The sequence below is a fragment of the Hippoglossus stenolepis genome, chromosome 12 (assembly GCF_022539355.2).
Source record: "Hippoglossus stenolepis isolate QCI-W04-F060 chromosome 12, HSTE1.2, whole genome shotgun sequence".
NCBI lineage: Eukaryota > Metazoa > Chordata > Actinopteri > Pleuronectiformes > Pleuronectidae > Hippoglossus > Hippoglossus stenolepis.
In genome coordinates, this window is record NC_061494.1 from 5434063 (window position 1) to 5459483 (window position 25421).

The 25421-nt window shown below is 42.1% G+C and overlaps 1 protein-coding gene across 1 annotated transcript in view; it reads left to right on the top strand.

The window, feature by feature from the left end:
- The window catches only part of LOC118119234 (adhesion G protein-coupled receptor A1), a 183074-nt gene that overhangs the window by 24373 nt on the left and 133280 nt on the right, over positions 1–25421 (top strand). The window contains exons 3-7 of the mRNA XM_035172991.2: positions 3638–3709; positions 6177–6248; positions 6505–6576; positions 7016–7179; positions 16177–16390. Coding sequence (XP_035028882.1) covers positions 3638–3709; positions 6177–6248; positions 6505–6576; positions 7016–7179; positions 16177–16390 — 594 coding nt within the window. The remainder of the gene's footprint in view (positions 1–3637; positions 3710–6176; positions 6249–6504; positions 6577–7015; positions 7180–16176; positions 16391–25421) is intronic.

Genomic DNA, 25421 nt, shown 5'->3' on the forward strand with positions numbered 1-25421 from the left:
CCACCACCACTTAACTACATATGACATTGGATATTTACCTCCGCCGAGTAGGTTATGTTCTCACTGCCATTTGTGTTTTGTTTGTTTGTCTGTCTGGGGCATGACCCAAGGAAGAACCCATACAAATTTGGAGCAGATCCGATTAAACGGTCAGATCAAGGAATTGTTTTTCACTTTCTTTAACATGGTGAGATAGGACGTCAGCCTTTGCGGAGGTATGCACGCTCCAAGGTCCACCTCTATATTAAACTCGCTATTTCTTACACACACACAAACTTAGACCCTCGTACCAGACCTATTTTTCTGTGAAAACAGTTTTATCTGTGTCGTAGTATGTTTGACTGGTGATCTGTGTAGAGGAACCATCTTGAACAGGAGGAGCAGTAAAGAGAAGGGTTGCAATAAACCTCAACGAGTGTTATGTGTACTGCTGTGTGGCTTTTGACTGTAATGACCGAGAAGAAATTGGATCCCAAGGACAGACCAGTGGGGAACCATTGAAAGTTACAGTAACCACAGCAAGAGCCTTACAACCAGTAGCAGCACCCTTGTTTGGATGTGAGCCCACAGGAGGTTAAAAGAAGGAGACCTCTTCATGTCATGACCCTCGGTGCTTCTTCTTCCTCAAATCGGACGCTGATGCACTTCGGAGCCGGATTTCAACACAAACCTCACAATGTGATATTTGCTTTGTAAATATTTCTTGGAGTTTGTTTTATCCTGTTTAGAGGACCAGATGTGTGGAGCTTACTCACAGAAGACGCTTTGGGACGTGGCAGACAGTTATTCATAGAAAAGGATGCAGAAAACACTTTCAAATAGTTTCCTTCGATTGTTGTAAATTTCTGGCACTCATTCTGGTGCATTATGTCGCAGACCCTGCCCGTCTGGACGCTCTGCAGTTGATAACACACAATCATTATTTATATTATTAATTTGGCAGTGCGTGTCGACTCAGGTCTGACAAAAGGTTGTTGTGTTGCCCATTATACCATTGTTTGTTTTATATGGCTTTAAAAATGACCTCATACAGGAAACTAGTAAAACAAACGTGGATACAGTTGAAACTCAAACTATTCTTCTGTCCATAATAGGAATATAATGTGTTGACAAACTAATAATCATTGTTGTTCTATCAGTACAAATTTTAATTATATTCATATACAATATAATAACACTTTCAGGCAAAATCTTCAGAAATTCAAAATTTGAAAACAAATACTGCTAATACTCAGTTTTTTTGTTCACATACAGCGTTATGGTTCCTGTTAGGTCACTTGGCTTCTTATAAAAGTGTCTCATGTGACCGTCTCTCTGCTGCTTGTTGTCTTACATTGTGGAGAACTGGATTCAGCATTTCTTGATCCCTGTACAGTAGCACACATTCCTGCATGTAGACTCCCTGAGCAGTGGCCTCTGACCCTTTGGTACAACAGCGAGTCAACGAGCTGGAAAAATGTCCAACGTTCAGCAAATCCAAACACTGCAGAGCAGCGAGCAGCAAGACGGTCTCAGGATAAAAGGAGGTGCTGCAGGCACGGCGGTTGACCTCTTGACCTCCACCCTCCATCTGCTCTTTTGTAGCAGTTTGTACATGATCAAAGACGACAGCGGAGATGAGAGCTAGCCGCCAGCTGACCTGACTGGACCCGGGTAGGAAAGGCAACATCAGTGCTCTTCCTACGGTGTGCGACGCTTTGCTGTGTGATTGACGAATCCTGAAGGATGCCTACAGAAAGCCTCATTAGGAAATCTGATTGTGAAAAGTCAGCAGAAATACACGTTTGGAGTTTCAGGGGTACACAGTGTAGCAGCTGAATCCAATACAATTGAAGTAATAAATCAACTGAAAAAACATACCATGCCTCCATACTGCTCGTGTGGTGTCATCCAAGTGTCCACAAGCCGTGACATTCATATTCGACTAGAAACGAGGTAATTTCCATTGTGTTTTAAGCCTAAAAGTCCCCCAGAAGTGGCTAAGCTAGTGGACGTTAGCATTTCCGACGGTCCCTGAGTTTGTCAGTCTGATAATGGATCTGCCCACATTTAATTAAATTTAAAGAATCCTTTTATAAATTTGGTAAAATGTTTTACATTAATAGCACCATTAATATGTTTCATCACAGTACAATCACATTATTTAGTTTACAGCTCAAAAACACATTTAAATATTATCTGAAAAACAAAAGAAAGAAAAAGAAATGCGGGAGGTGCACGTCAGCCTGGTCGCTATGCGTTGTGGAGCACTAATGATGCAGACAAAGTGTGTTTTAACCATGTAGCAAACAATTAAATACAAGACACAGATCGTTAACCCTGGATGGGAGTCATTTTTCTCCTGCTAATGACGGCTCGTCTTCTGTACGTTTAACTAACGCTGTACGCTGAGCAAATTAACATCAGTTACTGCAAAGCAACCTTTCATACGTGCACTCTAGTTGTAGTGATGCAGACGTCTCAAGATGAAAAATGTATTACTGTCAGGCTCCTGTACTTTAAATCTTTCATTCTGTACTGAATGCAGTACTGTGAGTGATTTATCTTCTGCTGTGATTAAGTAAAATAGGACATTTTGCTGCCAAACGGTCCCACATGTCAAATAAAAGGAGTTCCAGCATAACTTTTATTTTCACTTTGGGACAATGGTTGAGGCTCTGATAGTTATTATGGGTCTGGTTCTGTTTTTCTTGGCTGGCCCTGATTTGGCCTGTGTCTGTTCATTTATAAAAAAAAAAAGTTTTGGGCTGAGTTGAGCTACATTGTTGATCACATTTTTTAAGGAAAAGGCACTACCTTCTTATTCTCATCACACTGACTGGACACACAGTACAGAGTCAGAGGAAACCAGGGACACAATTTCAGGAAGTTTTCTTTGGCCTGCGGAGAAAAACCAGAGAGGAGATTTCTCTGAGATCCATTTTTAGTAGCGTCAGAGGTTTTGGGGTCGGCGGTGGGGGCGGACAAGGCGTGCTTGGCTGGAAACCGCAACGTGTGTGTGTGTGTGTGTGTGTGTGTGTGTGTGTGTGTGTGTGTGTGTGTGTGTGTGTGTGTGTGTGTGTGTGTGTGTGTGTGTGTGTGTGTGTGTGTGTGTGTGTGTGTGTGTGTGTGTGTGTGTGTGTGTGTGTGTGTGTGTGTGTGTGTGTGTGTCTTGACTGGATGTGGTCTCAACATGCAGGAAATAGTTTGTGCTGTCCAGCCAACAGGTGCACGTGCACTCAATAACAAATGGCCCCAGCTTTTACATCTAATATAACATTTGAATTCAACATTTTATTTAGGCTTAGTATAAGTTCTCTTGTTTCACATACTTTGGTCTGGATGTTGCTTAAAGCTGTCCTTATGCAAGACTTAAGTTTTCCTCATTTCTGTAGCTTGAGCCCTTCCCTTGATTCCCAGTAGATGACAAACCCTTAGTCTGAGGACTGCACTCTTCTCTGTGAGCAATATAAACATGCTCATGCACATTTCCAATGACTCATGTTTTCTTTGGAAAGCGTGGGAGTGTATCGTGAGCGATAGATAGATAGATAGATAGATAGATAGATAGATAGATAGATAGATAGATAGATAGATAGATAGAGATGACTGACATAACTTTTGTAACTCTTTCTCTCTCTCTGTCTCTCTTCTCCAGGGACCTGAAGAATAATTTGATTAGCACAGTGGAGCCCGGGGCCTTCCGTGGTCTGCTGGCTCTGAGGAGACTGTAAGTATGATGGAGCCTTCTAATAGCCTTCTCCAGGGGACAAGTTCTCTGGCTTTAGAGGCGACGAGAAAGAAGAGTGTCTGAACTGCAGAGCAAAAGGGAGAACTGAAATATTTAAGTGAAGCAAATATGCTGAAACTACTATTTCAGGCTTCTCTGAACTTTCCTGCTCCAGACAAAGCCAACTGAGGGGCCGATCTTAAGTAGTGCCGTCCTTCACGCTAATACAGCTGGACACATTCACAAGTGGGAGCTGCCTGCTGTGATTAGGGAGGGTGTCATGTTTTGGCAGACGGGACATCGACTGTAGGGGTTAAAGAGAGGGGAATCATTTGCCATTCACTTTCTCCACAAAGTATTTGGGGATCAGAACCACCAACCTTCTGCTGAGGATGTAGTTCCATCCTTTTGTCTCTAAGGACATTTTCAGCAGAGGAAATGCTGGAGATTTGCAAAAAACCTTGCAATAACACAGGGTTTATACGGGTGACAGATCAGGGGGAAGTTAGTGCCTCGCTAAAAGTAAAACGTGACAAAATGCAATGGAAACAGAGTTAGCGGATAAATTATAAAGTAGGCTAATGAGGCATGTGACATAAATGTCCACTGTGGCTCCCACTCCACTGAGGAGAAGGAAAATCAAGGACCGCTGAAGACACTATTAGGGTCCTCATTTTGATGAGTTTGAAGTTTGACTGCTGCTCCACACCTCATCTCTTAGCACTAATTTATTGGCTTCCTGCTGCTGCAAAAATAGTGTCATCAGCTGTCTAACGCACCCAACTTCTAATATTCACACAAAGGTAGTAGATTATCATTCTGAAGCCAGTTCTTTAAATGCTGCCTTTGCAAATGAAAAGAGATGCATACGTTTCCAATGATGTAAATGTCACACCGCCGCATGTCTCAGCGTCCTTAACGTTGACATGTTTGTTAAGCAATAGATCCACTAGAGGGCAGCAAAGCCTTGAGGTTGTCTAGCAACAACAAACATGACGACAGAGGAGGAGGTTGTGATAATGTTTGTCTTTAGAACAAGGCAAAAGCTGCCACGCTGTAAACGGCGGAGGTTTGTGAGTCCAATAAATACATTGTGACATATAGATGTCTGTAGTTTCTGACCAACTTGCAAAGTCTTCCCTCAAAAATGTTCTGCCATTGTGAAAATGTGTTCCTCGAGTCCTTTGATCATCTCGATTGAACTATTGGCTACACTGCCCCCCTGTGGTTTCTGGTAGCACTGCTCCGTTTCGTCTGTTTTGTCCTTATCTGTAAGCTTTCAAAATACGTGCACAAATACGGACAAAATGAAGTACGGACAGAAGGCTCTGTCCATATACGAATCTAATTTTAAGCATAAATTAGTTTTTAGAGGTAATGATTAACCATCTTCAGGTGCTTACGTTAACCACCACAGGGAGAAACTTGATTGACCGTTACAACCTGCAAGCTAAAGGATCAAGGGTACGATGGAGTTAAACAAGCTAGCCACTACGAGCGTCTAAATCTGCTAACATGCTAACTGATCACTGTTGGCTTTCTGTGGCTTTATGTAATTTATATATAGTTTTTAAACTGAAACATATAAGTAGTGATAATAGGAAAGGATGTTAATTGTCTGTTATTACAGTCCTGCAAGGGCCACAGAAACTTCCAAAAGTTAAATATATATCATTATGTAATATTTTTTATTGACATCATGCAAACTTGGTTTTTAGAAGTTACAAAAGACATCGAGTCTCCTTTGTGACGCAAACATGCACAAAGCTATGGAAAGAGTTTAGTATTAGGGTTATTTTCCTGTTCTTTTTGGTGAACTTCTACTTAAGTAATATTCTCATTGGATTCTCTCGTCCTTGCTTCTCTACATATAGGCATCAGAGTGAGTGACATGACTTCAGCCTGATAGTTAGTGGGATCTGGGCTGGCGGGCACACATGCAGCGAGTTAGCCAGGCTGATTCGGGGCGCGTGTGCACCGAGCTCGGGGAGCAGCAGAGTGCTAATTTAAGTGCTCCCCAACTGGTGATTACTCGAGTGCTCTGCTTATTTTCCCACAGCTGCTCCAGCAAAGCAGCTCTTTAATTACAGAGTGCGAGGGCACGGAGCCACGGACGTGACAGCGCTCAGCCACTCTTTTGCGTGCATGTGTGTGTTTGTTCGGTTGTGTGGCTGCGGCGCTTATGTGAGGACTAAAAGGTTACAAAAGGTCAGGAGACATATTTGAGGATGTTGAATGGATGAATGAACATGGCACTGGTTTACTAACACAGCTTTCACAGCTGTTTATGTCCCCTTTGTTTTAAAAAGGCAAGCAAGCATGACAACAGACACTAACACAGACTCAGATCTTTTTTTGCAGATGATTCCCTTTGTGCTCTGTCTCTTGTTTTGTCCACGATATCGAGAATTTATGATTTCTACATGAACCACTGGATGTTCTCTCTCTACCTTTTTTGTCCTCGCAGGGACCTATCCAACAACAGGATTGGCTGTCTTTCCCCCGAAATGTTTCTCAATCTGGGCAACCTCTCAAAATTGTGAGTAATCCCTACATTGAGAATATGAATTGCATTGCTTTATGCTTAATTTACGTTGTATAGAGACTGTGGTGTTTTTATATGGCCTTAGCAATGCATAACATAATACAGTAATTTGGATTTAGTGCGAGGAGTGGTCTGTTTCTCAATGAATGTGTGTGTGTGTGTGTGTGTGTGTGTGTGTGTGTGTGTGTGTGTGTGTGTGTGTGTCTTTGTGTGTCTGTGTGTGTTTGTCTGTTCTTTTTTCCACAAACAGGAATTTATCTGGCAACATCTTCTCCACACTCACCGTGGGACTCTTCACACACCTTGTGGCTCTCAGAGTGCTGTAAGGCAAAACACATGCATGAACACAAAATAAAAGATTGAACCTCAGCGGTTATTGTTTAGTGTACAGCAGGGTAAAAGGGAAAAAGTCAACAAGTCTCAGGCCGTTTTCACTGCAGATATTTTGTCTTTGTTATAGCAAAAAAAAACACCGGTGTAACTAATGACATTACCGATGACTGTTCTGTGTAGGTGGGCCAGTAACCCTTGCCAGTGAGTCAGCGTGCACAGTGCTTACACCCGCGAACTGGCACACTCCAATGGAATGAAACCATCATTAATTTCATCATTTACGTCGGTGTTTTTGTAACATGTCAAAATGTGACAAAGCACTCGATTAGTTTAACTGCGGAATTAATTAAATCAATGGACGCTTGCTCAAATGCAGTGACACAAACTCAAGCACACAGTATGTAACTGTACGCTGGTATTCCCACCAGGCACTTCCACACTGAGACCTTGTTCTGTGACTGTCAGCTGAAGTGGCTGCTCCTCTGGGCCCGGAGCAACTCGGTGAGGATTGGGAACGACACGGTGTGTGTGTTCCCCACACGCCTCCACGGCCTGGAGTTTCGCAACCTACGTGAACAGCAACTCAGATGTGGTAAGAACCTATGATAACGGTGTGAGGTTAACATCGACAGGTGTTTTTTTACGGTTACGGTTCAAGTCATTGTTAAGTCAGCAAAGAAGTTAAAGGTTCCATAATTTACATGGTTCCAGTGTTCAAATTTTGTGATAAATATCCCAAAACCATCTCAGTATAGATTTGCATCTCCCCTCTCATGCTTCTCTCTGGAGCTTGAGCGACAGCAGGGTCTTTTGTGTCTCTGAGCCTCTTTCCTGATTCCCTGACTATTTTATGAGTGACACATTTATTTGTTTATTTAGAAGGATCCCCATTAGCTCTACCCTAAGACAGAGCTACATGGCCAGGCCAAACACAGGTAACAGATTGCTGCCTACTATTGAGGCTTGGTAAAGCTGGCGATGGCCAGTCAGGGCTGGAATGAACATTTTCCTGTGTTGTAGCTGCTAGCCTAGAGACAGAATTACTTGTTCGGTGTTTCTAGTTTTCAAGTTAAAAAAAAAAAGAAAACGAGTTGATGGGTGCGGGTGAGCTGTGCTGGGGAAGTGGCTGATGGTGGTGATGGTATAGTTTTGACATTACACAAGTCCTGACAGTTTCTAAATCCGGACTGTGCATTTCTCTATGGATTGAACGTTGTGATACTTTCACCGTATTTACATACTCACTCATAAAAAACAATAATGAACTGTTTCCATTAAGATAATTTCACACAATATTTAGTAACATTCCTCCTTGCACACTTTACTCCCTGCATCTGAATTTGTAGCATCAAGTGCGATGTCCCACCGACAGTCCCCGGATAATGCTCTACATAATTAGCACTTCTGTTCATGAGTTAATGAATTGATCCCACCTGGCATCCCAGGTGTAAATTAGTCCTTGAGTATGAGACCAGAATAAAAGCCAGCGGCTCCCTGAGTTCTGACACTTACTGTCTTACAGACTCTCCCCAGATAAATAAAGTTTCTTCTTTCTTCTGACGTGATTGGGAGATAAGCAGGTTGTCAGATTTGAATGACAAATAAAAAACCTTTATCAAAAGCAAAATATTAGAATGGAGCCCCTTTGTGAGAGCAACAGGGCCATGTAGTTCTACTGAGTGTCTACTGTGTTATTGAGACAAATATGTAAACGAAACTAGACAATGTGACTTTGTTCTCCATTCAATTTCAGGATGTTCCTCCAACAATAGAAAGTCTTCATAGATTTCCTTTTTGTCACAAGATAAGCCAAATACAATCTCCACCCAATGAATCCTGGATCATTTACACTAAAACTGGTATTCTTAGGACATTTTAAATTGAGGAAGCACCTGTTTCAGACCTTGAGGCTGGATTGAATGGTTTCTTTAGATGGACTTTTTGCTGAGCTCTGACAAAGAGGAATCTATAAGATAAGGGACATCGTTACACTTTAAGAATGGCCCCTGAGACTTCTCATCGGCAAGAAACAGTTTAATTTCACTAACATCACATTTTCAAGTGGTTGGCACAATGAGAACATGATTAAGTAGATCCAAGCTGATAATAGGCTTCCCTCTCCTCTGTTATCTCTGCACATGCTGTGAACTGTTTGACAAGACTAATATAAGGCATATAATATACGATTTAGTGCTAAATTGCAGCTTCAAACCCCCAGGCAGAAACAGTCTGTTAATTTAGTCTTTGTGTGACCTTTGCCCTATCATGCACCACCTGTGTTATAGGCTGCAAGTGCCTTAAAAGCCAGAGGAAGGAAGTTATGCGACCGAAGTTTCTGGTTCAAACCCGTAGATAAGAAGTGGAAATATGTCCTGGGAAAATATATTAGCTGTGCTCTCCCCTGCCTCTCAAACCACTGTTAAAGTGCTTTGAGCAAAGTATATAACACTTGAGCTGGTAGTCGTTCTTTTTGGGTCGCTCACTGGTCGGTGGGTGAAGGCGTTAGCTCTGAAGTTTAACTGGGCAGTTGCCAAGTGTGAAAATGTTTAAATATACTGAAAGTGGTTGGTAGAAAAGATCAGGTGTGCCACACACACACACACACACACACACACACACACACACACACACACACACACACACACACACACACACACACACACACACACACACACACACACACATATATATGTGTAGAATATACAGTATATGGTTTAGGAAGGTAGAGAGGGGGTCCTTTATTATGAAATGTTATATTGCCTGAACCTACATCAAAGTCAGTAAAAAAAAGCACTGCAAAACTAAAACCTTTGCATCATGGAACTAGTCCTCCTCAAACATTTCTACAATATACTGTCACTTTTGGTTGTTTGTGTGCTGGACGCTGTGTGCAGAGCTTTTTATAAACACTCAATGGTGCAGAGTGAAGTTAGAAATCTTTGTGATCTTCCTAACTGGTTTATCTACAATGACGCTTTTTTTTTTAGGAAATGAAACAGAATATTCATCATTACTGTTCTAGTGTGTGGCTTGTATTCCTTTGAATTATTCACTGAACTGGTGGTCTTTTTCATACATTACATTTCTGCGTTTTCAGAGTTCTGTTAAGTTGTATATCAACTTTATTTGCAAAACTAAGACCAAATATGAGTCTGAAGACGAAAATATTAAGACACATGTGTAGTGTCCATCCGTGCAGGTTTTAAGCAGAGCAAAATGGCCTCTTTACTGTCGACACTCAGTTAGCTACAGTAAAGAGAAATCCAAAAGTCTTTCTGAACGACTGGTTACAAACAGGCAATCTCCGACTGCCTCCTTCCCCGTCTCCCCTGTGCGTGTGCGTGTGCGCGTGTGCGTGTGCGTGTGTGTGTGTGTGTGCGTGCGTGCGTGCGTGCGTGCGTGCGTGCGCGCGTGCGCGCGTGTGAAGCGAAGGGACATGAAATGAATATTCACTGCATGCACGGCGTCTGCAGAAATATTATGAGGAGAAGTGTTTCCCAGGCTGCAGCGTGTACATTGCCATCTTCACCTGCAGGTTGTGTGTTTGAATACACAAACGGCTCCATCCAGAGAAGTCTGCACCACACACACTCTGGGGTTATTCTGTGTAATCCTTATTATGCCTGTTTTCTCATTTACGCAGAACAAACCAAAGCAATTACAGGGTAATTCTGCGTAGTCCAGCGAACAAAGAGCCCTGAGTGGAACCCAGTGGCAGGAAGAGGAGCATTCCTTTCAGCCCTTAAAGCATCCATTAAGGGATTACAATGAGGAAGCTTCCTGCTCTTGCCATGCTTGGATCCATCCGCCTTTCGACAGCCCACCTCCATCTTGCAGTATTTATTCACTCTGTACCAGGCAATTTTCAATTAGATACAGTGGTGTTGCTCTAACCATATTTTTAAATCGTATTTGATGGTTGTTATTTTCATATGGTTTCACTTTGTAAAAGTATGCCGTCTACCGGCCAGGACCTGGTCATGGCTTTTTGGATGGTGGATGTGCTCAGAACCTGCTGCTAGCGTCTTGTTATCAAGATAAGTGATGGGATGGGATAACAATATTCTGCTTCTACTCTCACATAACGTTGGAAATATTAATATTTCTCCACTGAGATATTCCCCCCATTGTTTTTATGAAGGTGCGTCATAGAAGATGCATCTGTTTCTTTCTCCGGCGGCTCCAGCGTGATCGGTAGCAGATGTCTGCACCATACATTCCGGCAATGAGCCCCTGTCCCTCCACCGCTGCAGGTCGAGTACTGCCTGCAAATGAGAGGGAATGGAGGGGCGCATGCGGCTTCCTGTCACGATCAGGTGGCTTCCTGTGTTGAGGTCAGGTCAGGCGTCTGTTTTACTCATCTAACCACAGGCCCCTGGTTATTAGACACTGCTGGGATGAGAGCCACAGCACAGACGTAAAGTGCGGAGCCCACACGGCACGTCACATGCTGCAGGGCGAGCCTCGGCTTTCTATAGCTGTTCTTTATTGCATGATGACACAGCACTGCAACTGGCCTTTATGGGCATCATGTCATTCAATTAAATTCCATGTGCAGGCCTGAGTCTTATAGCCCGTGGTGTGCCTCTAATCAATGATATAAAAATATCACCAAATATGACTCAATGTCGTCTGTGATATTCATCTTTGAAGCTCAGTCACACACCTCTTTTAAAGAAGGAGAAACTGAAGGGACTGTAGAAAAACAAACTGGAGAGTCAGTCAGAGACGGAGAATATCTGCTTTGCTATATTTTGAAAACTGTTTTGATTTTGATCAAAGTCAAAACTGAGAAGTTACACTTTTGACTGTGTGTGAAGAAGAAGATCAGTAAATAAAAAGAACTCACAGAAACGTCTTTTTTGTCAACAGGCGTCAAAATTGACTTTTACCGAAATGAAGTATATAGATGGAGAATTACATGTTTCCGCATGTAAACAATTATGGAGTCTTATTATCACTTTTGGTTAATATATTTTTATATTTAAATTTCAAGTCTTTTTACACATCGATGAAAAAAATAGTTATGTTATCTGATGCATTAGATGGAGCTCTGATTGGCCTGACCTAACAACAGACTCCAAGCTGAAACTGGCCAATCAAAGAACCTGTGTCTCTCTGCGGGCCGTCCATTCAACTTCTTTGCTTTTTAAATATGATTTTCAAGTGTTTGCAGAGTTCTGCCAGCCAGCCGAGAACCATGTCTGTCATGGGAACGTGGTCTGCTAAGCAAAGTTAACGCCAGCTAACAACGCTGTCAGCAGAACAGGAGAGACGTTCTTTGGTGCAGTTTAATTTCATTACTGAACTATGAGACGGCCACTTTATATTCACATGAAAAAAAGAGCAAACTTCACCTCTGCTTGCCCAGACGCAGTCCAGCTATATACCATTTATTTTTTTACTTATAGTCTTTTAAAAATGATTTAATTCAATGAATAATTTATCATGCAAACACAGAAGAATGAAATTGATTCACTAATTGGCAGTAAAGTTTTATCTCTTATAATTTCATGCAAAAAATGATCCGCTGATGGAAAAATACTTAAAAAGACTTTGTCTTGTTTTATAGACACATTTTTGAATAACCCATCCTAGGTAATGCTAATTATAGTAACACGTTGTCTTCCCCGGGCTGCTTTATAGTAACAGCCATCTTAGTGTTTGGACACTTGAACATGTCTAATATGAGGCACTTAGCAGCAGGAGGCTCCATTTGTGTCAACAGTAATGTAATATGAACTCTTATACACTGAGAGCAGACAGTTAACCATGAGGCTCTTATTAATGAGATAACAGATCATGTTAATCCTTTATTCGTGTGAAGTCTGAATTCAGTGAATTCAATTCTATCAAAATTGGTTTTGGTTTAATACATTTTAAAAATAATTTCATTGAGTTTCATATCAGTGTATGATTATTGGTGTGGTGACACACTCCATGGTGTGGTGACACGATCCATCTATAAAGATCTTTAGTCGTTGTATACTCACAAAGCCCTGGTAGTCAGGGTGCATTACTGTTTGCTCTACAGACTGAGCCACACTGTTAATGAACTCTATCATCAGGCCTGTCGCCATCTCTCTTGCTCCTCCACACACACACACGCACCCGCACGCACGCACACACACAGGCACACACACGCAACCAGTAACTGCATCTTTGCTCTGCAGTGTCCAGCGGGCGAAGCCAAGCGGCCGCTCTCTGATCCTTGGCTCAAAGCGTTGTTTCAACAGTATCAGCATCAGCCAAGTCAACAGTCAATGGCCCCTCTGCTGTTTCAGCTGTGTGTCACCCGCAGCAGATAACAAAGCCTCAGCCACTGTTGCCGAAGACTATCAGAGTCTTAACACTCTAACAGGGTCAGCTCCAGTAATTACGCAGAGATGGCATCACGTAAGATCCTATATTAATGACAGATTTTTAATGTTACACACCAAAACATGACACTTTTGATTATGCACCTATGATTATAAATTACGGAAATTGAGGTCAAAGCCGTGCATGTGTTAATAGCTGTGATTGCTTACTGGCCTCTGCAGTATATTCACATAAACAGTGGAAATGTTAGGTTCGGGGCTGTAGACATGCTGCCACATCACCCGACATGGATCTTTCAGTATTGTTTTTTTTTTTCTTTCTGCAAAGCGACACATGAAGCAATAAAAAGACTTTATGACCCTTGTATTGAATCGCCTGTCAGACGGCAGCAGAATCCACCATTGATTGGAATACAAGCGAAGGCAAGTGCATGCTTATTCTGCTCTTTGGAGCATGTCCAAGGAAATGTCTGGCCCTGTATGAACGAACATGCAACGTGCTGAGCTAATCCTGTTATGGAGATTTTTATGGTGTTGATCTATTTTGTTAGTTTTAGTTTTATTTTTTTCACTTTGTATGAAATATCTTTCTTAGGCCTCCTACCCACGATGACAGTTCACAGAATAAGGTCAGGAGAGGATGATCACCACATATTTGGAATAACAGTCCTTTTTTTCTCTTTTGCAGTATCTTTATGACCCAAGGTTGAGTAAGGAGGCCAAATAGATATAACTGAAGGAAAGTACTAAATATATCTGTGAGAATGGACTTTGACGTTCTTGGAGACTGATAGAAAGGACACAAAGATTGGTTTGGCGAGGTGAGCCAAGTTAGATATGTTTCTCTAAGAGAGAGACTCCACATATAATGTAAAGGTTTGAGATCACCTTGACTTTGTATGCTTATAAGGCACCTTTTTGTAAGGACAGCTTAGGTGTTGTGATGGCATTACAGTTTGCTAAGCCTCCATTGCTGCCAATACACTACATTTATTACATGTACCATTACTAATAAAGGAGGAAGAGGAATAACTGATGATGAGACACATAGGGCAAGTAGCATTCTCCTAGTACCCTAGGAGAGTGAACTGAAATGGAGAAGTACGAAAATAAAAAGCAAATGGGACAACAAGAAATTGCTTAAGTACGAGGGAGTAGAGAGTACTTGAGCAACTCAAGTGTACGTTTAATTGTGGATTGGCGCCTATAGCTGTAGTAATGTAGAAATGATCTGAATTAGCAGAGGAGCTACAACCTAGATGCTAACCACCACCAGGGGAAGGAAGACAGGGTTGTTTTTTTCCTGCTAAAAGGTTTTCTTTTCTTTTAGATTTTCCTCACCCTAGTCAAGAGTTAAGGGCAGAGGATGTTGCACCTTGTTGAGTCCTATGAGGCAAATTGTGATTTGTGAATATGGACTATACAAATAACATTTGATGGATTGATCGATGTAGGTTGGTAAGTATGTAGGTAGGTAGACCCTCCCTCATCATTTAAGTCCACTTTGCAGAAACATTGAGTTTCACAGTCAACTATAATGACGACAGACAGAAACAAGTGGATCGTACAAAAGCTGACATTGTGCAGCTGCTATCGGATATGTAGCTGGCAGCACATCGAACATGCCGACTCGTTTGAAACGGCATCACCAGAGTGATGTCCACTAACATTAGAGGGACAAGGAAAAAACGAGTTCAGTGCAAACCCAGCTCCCCGCGACATTAAAGCAGCCGCTTGCAAATATATAAGACCGTGTCTAAGCAATAACGAGCGTCATAGGTGTTTTTTACCTGTGGACATGCAACCGTCCTCTGTTGTTGAGAACGCAGGGTTCAAACACACACTGCAAGTAATTGAGCCTCGTTACAAAGTTCCCTCTTGTCGGCATTTCAGCCAGAAAGTCACACCAGCCCTCTGTCACTAGCGTGAGTGTTCTCCACAGAGGAGACATTGCCAGTGCCATCAGGGCATCTAATCCTATCTGCAGACAATGTGGACAAGTAAATATTTTTGAATAAAAAAAAATGAAAATACATATATTTAATAATGATAATTATACGTGGTGCAGTTTAAGTACAGTTGATTTTCTACACACTGCACCTTAATGGATATATTTTTATTCATTTAGTAATAAATGTTTATTTTGTTATTTCAAGTTTGTAAAAATTACTTTGGTAAGAAAGACACAGTCAGGGTTGAATACAAAGAAATACAAAATCAGTTCAATGTTTTCTGTTTCTTGCTTCTACGAAAACGTACCGAACCGTGACCTCAAAACCGAGGTACGTACCGAACCATGATTTTTGTGTACCGTTACACCGCTATGCTTTCGGTCACCTTTTGCATCTCTTATTGACAATTTATGCTAAAGGCATCATCCGTCTCCAGAAAAACGTATTCCTTCAACCTGCAAGACTTCCCTCCTAATGGCCAGTCCACGCTCACCAAACCAGGCAGAAACTGATACTTTACGGCTTCATCATGATCAGAGACACTGACTTATCTTATATATCATACAGTATAATTAGAATAATCAGGGATTGAGGGATTATCACTGAATATCAAACCCCCTCCCATATTCTAGCAATGGACTTAACACTCTCCTCTGTCTTCTAATGTAATCGTTGACGTTAGCATATTCTCTGGCAAAAAAGGCTTGAGGACTGGAGGCAGCTACGAGGTAGGTAATCCTATCACTGATGTTGCACCAGGCGTCCAGAGCATGTACGGAGTCAAGGAGAGTCCAGGGGAGTGCTCAAGGCTGTTCTCCTTTATCAGCTGCTGTTCATCTCACTCAAGAGCATCAACATGTGGGATTGACGGGGGGGCTGGAGTGTGACCTTGACAGAATGCACTGTGTATGTGCATATTTGTGTGTTGACAGTATTTTTTGGGGCATGCACGTGTGTGTGTGTGTGTGTGTGTGTGTGTGTGTGTGTGTGTGTGTGTGTGTGTGTGTGTGTGTGTACTGTTTGTGCACAGGGTAAGGATTTGTGTGTTTGTGGTAGTGTGTGCAGGCTTGATATGAGTTTGACAGTCCAAGCATGCAGTGCCTCATTTGTTGTTTGTTAATACTGCTGGCAAAATAGGCAAAATCCTGCAGAACACCAATGCGGTAAAAACCACCATTTTTTCTCTTTCTTTTCCTCTCAAGGATGGAAGAATGACCTCCCCACTCTTCCTCTACCTTTCCGCCTCAGGAAGGGGGGGAAGGGGAAGTGAAGGTTTACAAGCTGACCTTCCTGTTTTATCCTCTCCTCATCTTCCAGATGGACCTCTGGAGATGCCCCTCTTCCAGCTCATCCCTTCTCAGCGCCAACTGGTTTTTCGTGGGGACCGGCTCCCCCTGCAGTGCACTGCCTCCTACGTGGACCCGTCAGTGGAGCTGCAGTGGCGTCACAACGGCCACGCCATGACCACGCAGGAGGACCGAGGCATCTATGTGGAGGAGACCCTGCTTCACGACTGCTGCCTGCTGACCAGGTACACGTAGAGGAGAGGAGGAGGAGGAGGGGGGGGGATGGATGAGCCAAATGTGAGCAGGGAGCTGATAAGGTGTCGACCGGCCTGTTTCACTGACACATATACACACACATGAGTAATGCGATCCAAAATACACAAGCACATACAAAGATGGCAAACAACATACACACACATGCTCATTCATTCATTCAGCACAGACTTGTTTAACTGGGGTCACGGACACGGATGTGACAGACACACATACACACTCCTCTCTCCCTGTCTCTGTCTCCCACTCACCCATCGGAGCTGTGATTTACCTTTTGTTACTGGTGCCCTTGATAAGGATCTGAAAGGACAGGACAGAATTGGCTTGGCAGCGTGCCACCACTTCAGAGCAATCTGCGGCTCGTCTCTGGATGCTGGCCGCCTCAGCCGCTCCCCCAGCGCCGGCGGAGCGCTGAGCTGATCACACGCTAAGGGGAACAGATGCTGAATCATAATTGTGGTGATATGGTAGAGCTGCACCACTGGCTTTTCGCACATTTTTCCCTGATTGAAGACGTTGCTGCAAGCGTCCATCCTCTTCCTGTCTTTGTCGACTTGATGGTCTGCGGCGCGTATGGTTGTGCGTTAGTGTGTGTGCGCAATATGTGTGTTTGTGTGTGTGTTGTGGTAAATACATTTGTCGTAATGCAACAGGCAGCAGGGCTCAGATGCAGGAGCACATTGCTGTTGATTAGTTTAACTGCTGCCTGTTCTGACTCGGCCCGTCTAACATAAATATTGATGGAGTGCTGACAGAAATATGTTTCCCTGTGTCAACAGGGCCCCGACGCCTCTTGTTGTGTGGTTTATTTGGCAACTAGAATGCCTGCTACATTTCCACTTCATTTCAGGGAAGGTATAACATTCCCCTGACTGCAAACGCCACTAACAGTCAATACTATGTCTTTTCATTATATCCCAGCTCACTGCTTGACATTCTCAGTGATCCCTATGGTGAATGCACTGCCTTGAATAATTGGATTACAGTAGAGAAAGATCTTTCAGTGATGTCTCGGTGTCTTTGTGTCACTGTAGTGATGTGTCCTGGCACAGTTTATTTTTATTGAGGCGTTCGTCAGAAAAGGTCAGTACCTGTTGATGTCACTCGCTTCTCGTTTACCAACAGTGTCAAAAGATGTAGAGAGTGAAACACCATATTTTAGGGCAATGTTGGGCTACTTTTATGTTACCTGTCTACTTCCTGTCTTTACATTTAGAATATACAGTGCACTTTTTGATACACTCATACTTTACAAATGGCTTCCTGAATGTTTTGACAGGCCACTGATACGATGAGAGTAAAATTGTTAAAAATTATTATCATTAGGAAACTACGACAGTACAATTTGGACTATGATGGGCTGCCACGGCCTGGCTAATGGAAAACACTGAACCATAATCAGCATAACAGTATGATGCATGGGATAATGCATAGACTCAACTACTTAAAAGCTCATAACGGAATGAACGTCAGCTCCACCTCTAGCTACAACAGTAACATGCTGCCTGAGAAACAGTCACTAGAGGATATGCATGTTTCCAATCATTTAGCACTTCATTGACCTCACATTTTGTTTTTTTAAATTTCTGAATTAATTGATTTAATACAGTAACAATGGATCAAATGACTGTGTAATTTAATAGGAATCAAACCAACAGAGTAATCAGCTGGTTCTGCAGTTCCTCTGTACTCTTGTTTGCACCAGCCAGTTATATCCTTCTGGAGTTGGTGGAAAACAAGAAAGAGCTTAAAGAAGAACAAATATTAGTCTACACAGTCTGATTGAATGAGAATGTTGCTCCATGTGTTTTACAGATATGTAAATAAGCCATATATATCCACTTCATGAGGTAATAAAATGTGAATGTGTTTACAGCCTGATGCACTGCTGAAAAATATTCATCGAGGTTTATATAATAATTTAAAGGCACAACTTTTATTTGTAATGCATATTGACATTCTGTGTCATGGCTGCAGACACTGCTTCACTGTTGGTGTGTGGGAGGAAATGTGTGACTTTGCCCAGTGGTGACACAAAGCAAATGATGGAATAAACACTTTTCACTTGGATTTTGTTACTGTTCAGAAACAGAAATATACTGTGTGTCATGTCATGTGAATCACTTAAATGAGTCTGTAAAGATTCTATACATAGTATCTTTGAGTAAAGAGTCTGAAATCCACTTATTATCAGGAAACATAAAACCCACTAATGTGCAGCAGTAGTGAAAACTGGCTTCATACCTCGAAGTCCATCAGAGAGGAGAGTGGTCCTTCAACTGACCCTCTGTTGGCTGTGTACATCTGTCAGCTCCTGGTCCAGACTCCTTCTTCTCCAGTCACATTATCACAAACTGTGCTCTGCTCCCCATCCCCCCTCTGCTCAACTAAGAGTCCTCCAGAGTTTTGACTTTCCAGTTCGGTGTCCCAGTAGAACATGATGGATTTCTCATTGCTCCTATTCTGATTAGGGCCCCTGCATGCAATCGCCCGCTGCTCTCCTCTTGTATACACAAATAATGCAATTTTCTCCCCCAAGTGTAACAGTGCGGGTCATGTTGCTCTTGGCACCTAAAATGCCTCCCTCCTGTTGCAAAAGCTGCAAGGAGCAGACATAATTTCCATAGCTGATGAGAGTGTAGCGGAGCTCGGTCCAACAAAAACAATCTGCTGTGCCGGGGCTGAACGTCACCCTTCGCCCTGTGCTGGATCTTAAATTGCAGTGTTGAGAGACGGGGGGGCGGAAATTAAGAGTCCTGTGACTTCACCGATCCAGCTCTCATTTAGTCTGAAGAGAAGAAAAAAGAAAAAATGTAACTAATGTTCTGGCCTTTGACTTGCCAGACGCTGTGAACGCTCATTTAGTCACAGTGGACAATATATTAGTCATCACGGCCGACGGTTGATGTCGCTCACCTTGGACAAATGTCCTCTGCGTTAGTCAGCCTCGCCCTGCACGCCCCATCAGAGAGGAAAGACTGAATACACAGGATTTAGCGCGTGGCTTAAGGCCCTCATCTGGATTTGTGGCACAGTGTTGCAGCAACGAGAGCGAGATGCCAAAGCCTCAATGAAATGACCTCTGTGAAGGTGAACCAAAACTATTATGCAGTTTTTTATTCTCAGTTATATTCTGCTTATCCTGCTTTAGGCAGTGTCAGGCAAAAATCCTGCGGAGACATTCGGATCATGACATGGTCTTTTACTTACTGAAACAGGTGTAACGTTATGAAACATGTTTTTATTTTTATTCTCTTCTCCCCCCCATGCTTTTACTCTGTGCCACGTCATCATAGCCTCTTATTTGCTGGCGCAGGTTGGCCGATAAGCTGATCTGTTTACATTGCTCACAATGAACAGCAGCCAAAACCAGGCCCCATGAGGCCCGCTGGTTCCGCGATGTGGGCCAGACTCCTGCTGAGTAATGGTGTCAGGCCAAGCTCCCAGTGTTAGCTACTATAGCAGCAGCAGTGGGACCAGCCTGTGATTCATGTTTCATTAATAAAACATCCCAGAGCCCTGAAGCTAGGTGCAGCCGACACTGTGGATGTATCCTTCTTAATCTTCTGCATCTTTAATTGGGCTAATCTTGCACAAAATGAAGTACCTGGTTTGGAAACAGTACTAAAGGCAAAGGAGGAAAGGAAAACATGTCTTGCTGCCTCTTCCCTTGTGTCTCTGCTGATGATCTCGCTAAAGGTCCCATTTTGTTTCCTAACTCCTGCTCACGAACATAAACTTACATTTCTTTAAATTCAACCCACATATCTTGCATCCTACTGTGTTTTCTCCAAACGGCTGCTTGTGTTTCTTGCTGTTTCAAATTCAGCAGGCTGAACACTCGCTTCTGTGCAGCTTCAGTTGCTGAGGAGACCAGAATTGATTATGTCTCCACACATACAATTTTACCTACTGGTTCATCTCTTTACTGCTTGCCAGTTTCAGTCAATAAAGAAAAATAAAAGCTTTAAGTTACACCAGGATAAAGCAAAGTGTAAATTATTAACAGTCTGTGATATAGAGTGGGTTTGGACAAAGATTTGAATTTTGCTTCAATTGAAGCAATATATCAGAAAGAATTATGCTACTATTTGTGTGTATATGCTCCTGCATGTGCACAAGCATAATGTAATAACCCTTCTCGGAATAAATGAAATAGTTTCTATAAAGAAAATCATTAAGGCGCAGGTTTAAAATTGCACATTTATAATGCAAAGCTGCCACAAGCTCTGATAAAACACAAATTCCCAGACTAATCAGTGAGCTCGCATGAAGTTGTCGGGCAGAAAGTTCCCCGTCACGTAAGGAACATTATGTAAACAAGTTGTGAGATTTCCGATGCTAACATAAATGTTCCTAATGAGTCCTGTGGGGAGCTGCTCCACAATGGTGCAGTGTTTCCGCGGATGTAGGTCAGTGCTTTGTGAATGACTTATACGTGCCCCTGCCCTATAGCGTCTCACATACTGGAGCGATATCTTCATGGGTTTAATATGTGAGGATGACTTTTTTTTCTGAAAGCTGGACTGTTGGCTGCTGGGGAGCATTCTCCGCTCCCCTTGTTTCGTCTGAGTGCAGCAGGTTGTTGAAGTTCGTGATCAGGCTGCAGGAGAATATACCTTCAGCGGTGAAGGTTTCCCTCGAGACGCGAGTGGTGGGAGACACAGGGAAAGGGAGAGGACCAGAGGGCGGATTGGGTTTGTAATGTGTGTGTGCAGGATGGGGGGGGGGGGGGGTTTCCCTGTTTATTTTCCAGCATTCGGACAGTTGGCCCATGTTCAGTGATGATGTAAGTGTACCCTCTGCAGACTATTCATGGATGGAGGTGACAAGTGCAGCAGCTTTTTCTCACACACTTGCATGCATGTCATCACATAGTGTGTCTGGACACAAAGCTCCACCTCCATCCACCACATGATCACCTGTGAGTGTATTTAATCTAAAAAAGGTTTTTTTCCCCACCAACAAAAGGGAGAGTATCTTGGAAAAACAAGTTCCTCCAGATAAAGAAAAAAAACACCTTCATTCACAAAAACTCAACCTGATCTGTTTTGTTTAATGCACTATATCACACCTACTGTTCCAGTTGCCATTTATAATGTGAACATTCATCTGACAGAATAAAAAAACAACTGATAAATCTTAATTACACTTCTCCAACTGTTTAATGAATACAAAATGTTCCGCTTATACCGAGACACTGATAAAAATCCCCAAACCGCTGCACACATCAGGGGACGATCTGTGATTTGTTAGGATATCAGGGTAAATCCGTTGAAATTTTGTGTGTATTATAAATAGTGTACGTTCGTAGGATACATTTTCTTCTTTCTTGCCAGGACTTTTCCGGGGATTGATTATTTATTGATGCTATTTTAGTATTCGTTGTAGCACTTACAGATGTGTGGCAAAATTCAATCTTTCTACAGTCTATTTAATTAGAAATTTAAATGTATTATTTGTTCTACATACATGACAAATCAAAATATACTACATACTCACAGCAACATCAAAAATCATATTTTGTTCCGTAAAAGAAAATATGTTTGTACAAAACACTGGAAATGGAACCCAAGTGTATAGACAGACACAGTTAACTTCAACAGTTAAATATATAAAATGTAACAATTCTTCAATCAAATGTCTTAAAATGACTCAACCTATGTTATATGTTTTGTTGACCTACGTATGTACATCATCTAAATGTTTCCAATAATGTTCGAACCCAGAGAAATCCCCAGTTTTATTCAAGGTAACAGGATGTTTAATTTTGGTCGCCATTTAATTGGGTAATATTTGCGTTATTTGTGGAAAAAGAAAAACACGCTGTTAGCCAGTCGGCTGCTTTCTCCTTCCACTGTTTGTGTTTGTCACTCATAATAGCTCATGATTATTCATTGCGGTTTGCTGCTTAACGTAAATAAAACTTAAATACTTTACCTCATCTGTGAAAATATCAGCAATGGTGAAGACAATAACTCCCATGATCCCACGCTGCTTCACGGTGTCATCAAACTCGGCCTCTTGTTATTGTTTTGACTGACAGACCCCTGGAGGCCAAAGTTACGTATTGTAAGTGTAACACTGATAAGGACAGTTAAAAAAATTTAAATCAGAAAGTTGTATCTTTGGAGCCAGGAGTCAGACCAGCATAAATGTAGCTTGTTGTTGATTTTTATGTTTGTACTATTTTTTCCAAGTCTTGGAACCAATATACAGCAAGTCCTCCAAATGAAACAAAAGGGAAAAAAATGGCTTGTTCATGCCCTTAAGAAGGAAACATAGACAAACAGCAAATAAATGAATCCATTTTATGATTAATGACAGTACTATGGATATGGTTTGGTTGGGTGCAGGCACAAATAATAACATGGAAAATAACAAGTGTTTAAGGGAGCTTCATCATCTTATAACTACAACAATCACGTGGTTAAAGCCAGGGAATGACTGGGGACATGATTTTAAATGACATTGGCTGCTGGTTGGAAACAGGAAATGAACAGCAGTCTCCTGTGTTAAAGCGACCCATCAATCCAGCTTGACCTCCCGCCTACAGTATGTTGACTCTGTCCCTCTATAATAACATCACCTGACCTCCTCCTCTGCTCCCATCATACTAATATCACATTATAATGTAATGAGGTCTTTTTTTTTTTTAAATCTCACAGCTTACATACCAAAGCAAACTGACGATCACTTTGCTAAACACGTTACCTCTGATGTGAGCAGTGTACACATGCCAGCGTATATGAGGCTGCTGTTCGACCATATGAACTAGGGATGGGCATTCGATTAAAATGTCTTAATCGATCGTCGGGAGAATTAACGATTGAGTTTCGATTAATCATTAATATTTTAATATTAAAATTCACTATTTATAGGCTATATTAAAATGCAGTGAAAATAGAAAAAACACAGCGTGTTTCCTCATTGAGATCTTTATTAGAAGATGAACAACTCTTGTGGCAGTTAAACGGGATCCGTTCAATGGTTACACTTGAAAATATGCGCTGCTGTACTGTTAAGCAGCGGAGCCGACAGCTAGAAGCCGGTGCTCATAAACGCAACTGACCCAAAATAAAATAATAATAATAATATAAAAAACAATCATGTTAAACAATAACTTAACCAAAAATATATAATACTTAGGTCTGACAGGTTTCAGACCTAAGCTTTTAACAGCTCCTGCTTCCGTTCTTCGTAGTGCGTTTCTACCAGTCTGGTGATGGTACGTCGTGACGGAATGTGATATGCCGGTTCCAATAAGTTTATCAGTTGTCGAAAACCTTCGCCCTCAACAATACTTAAGGGTAGCATATCCATCTCGATGAACTTGCAGATCCGTTGGGTAATTTTCTCTGCTCGTTGTGCATCGCAGCTCCTCCGTGCTAACACCGAGTTGATGCTAGGTTGAGACCGAGAGCAGGATGCACCGCCACGAACCAGGGTCGGATGTGCGTTGTTCAAGTGGTACATCATTTGAGTCGTGGCCGAGTTGTACTTATACTTCGCGTTGTACTTCGCCGTGACCTCTTCATGTTTACTTTTGAAATACACAGAAACTCGCAGGTAACTGAGTAGGCCTGTGGCGTTTTTTTTCAAACATTGCCCCGTGTGGTAAAATGTTTAATTGCTGCCACATAGCGAAATCCATTGCATTCCTTCAAGACTCACACTACGCAACAGAACATGCATTAGTTTTATCGATGAAAAAATAATGTCATCGACGAAATTCTTAATGATCAATTAATCGATCGTCGATTAATTATGCCCATCCCTAATATGAACGGAACATTATAGCGAGATCCAGGTCCTTTCCAGCCTCAGCCCAGTGCTTCCTACGGTGAAAACACTAATCCTGTGCAAAATCTCTCTCTCTCTTTTTTCCAGTCGAGTGGAGTCTCGAATGCTGAATTCTCTCAGGTTCCGTGTTGCTAAATCAATAAGCAAATTGGAAAAACTTGGCTTTACATACACAAAGTGTGACGTGGAAAACTGGTCTTTCCTGCCAATGTAATTATCCTGTGAGAAATGTTTTATTAATCAGAGGTTGAGGGGTGCTCCATGAATGACTGTGTTCCCACATGTAATACAAGTCCTGTGCAAATAGAGTCTGATAAGCATGACGAACAGGTTTGGTCTTCCACTTCACCTCCCAATACGTTATCTATATACCATCTGTTAAGATTAGGTTTTCAGACAGCATATGTCGTCAACGTGGATGTTATATAACTGTTTAGAGACGCTGATAGCTGGATTGAGCCTAGAGGGTTTTAAACTTGAAGCCAATCCACACTTCTTACTCAACTTGTTTCCCGTGGAAGGAGGAGAATGTTGTTTTAAAGGGGGAGGTGGAGAGACGGAGCGATTGAAAGCGTGTGTGTCATGGTGTGTGAGACAGAGTGAGCGGGTGAAGGAGAGGGAGAGGTTATGGTTACAGTTCAGAGCCTCTCCATGAAATACATGCATGATTATATTTGACATACATACGTCGTCACAGTCATGATGGCGAGTGAGTCGTTCCTCACGGTCCACTTCAGTGAAGCACTTTCACTGAAACTGAAAAAACATTTATGCACATGTAAAAACACAATCCTATGTATTCACAGCACACGCACATTGACTCTGTAACCCTGAATGTCATCATCTCAGTCAAGTGTTCAAAGATTTAGAGCCTTTTTAGAAAACTAGTCCGAAAATAGAGCTTTGGCGGACCACAGCAGATGAATTGATGATTTTATTATATTCATTATTGTTACCCTCCTGCTGAAAGTTAAGTCATGGGTCTGTTGGATACAGGGATGATCTCCTCTTACAAAACAAACAGCAGCGGAGCTCAATGTGGGAATATTGAGCGCATTACCTGTTCTGCTGGAGTCAGATCATAGCAGCTAATTTGATAATTTAGACTAACAACATTTACAAATGAGTTGTCATTTTAGCTTTCTTCATGATTGGTGCACTCAACATGTATTTGTTTGTGTAAGGGTCCTGTATAATAAA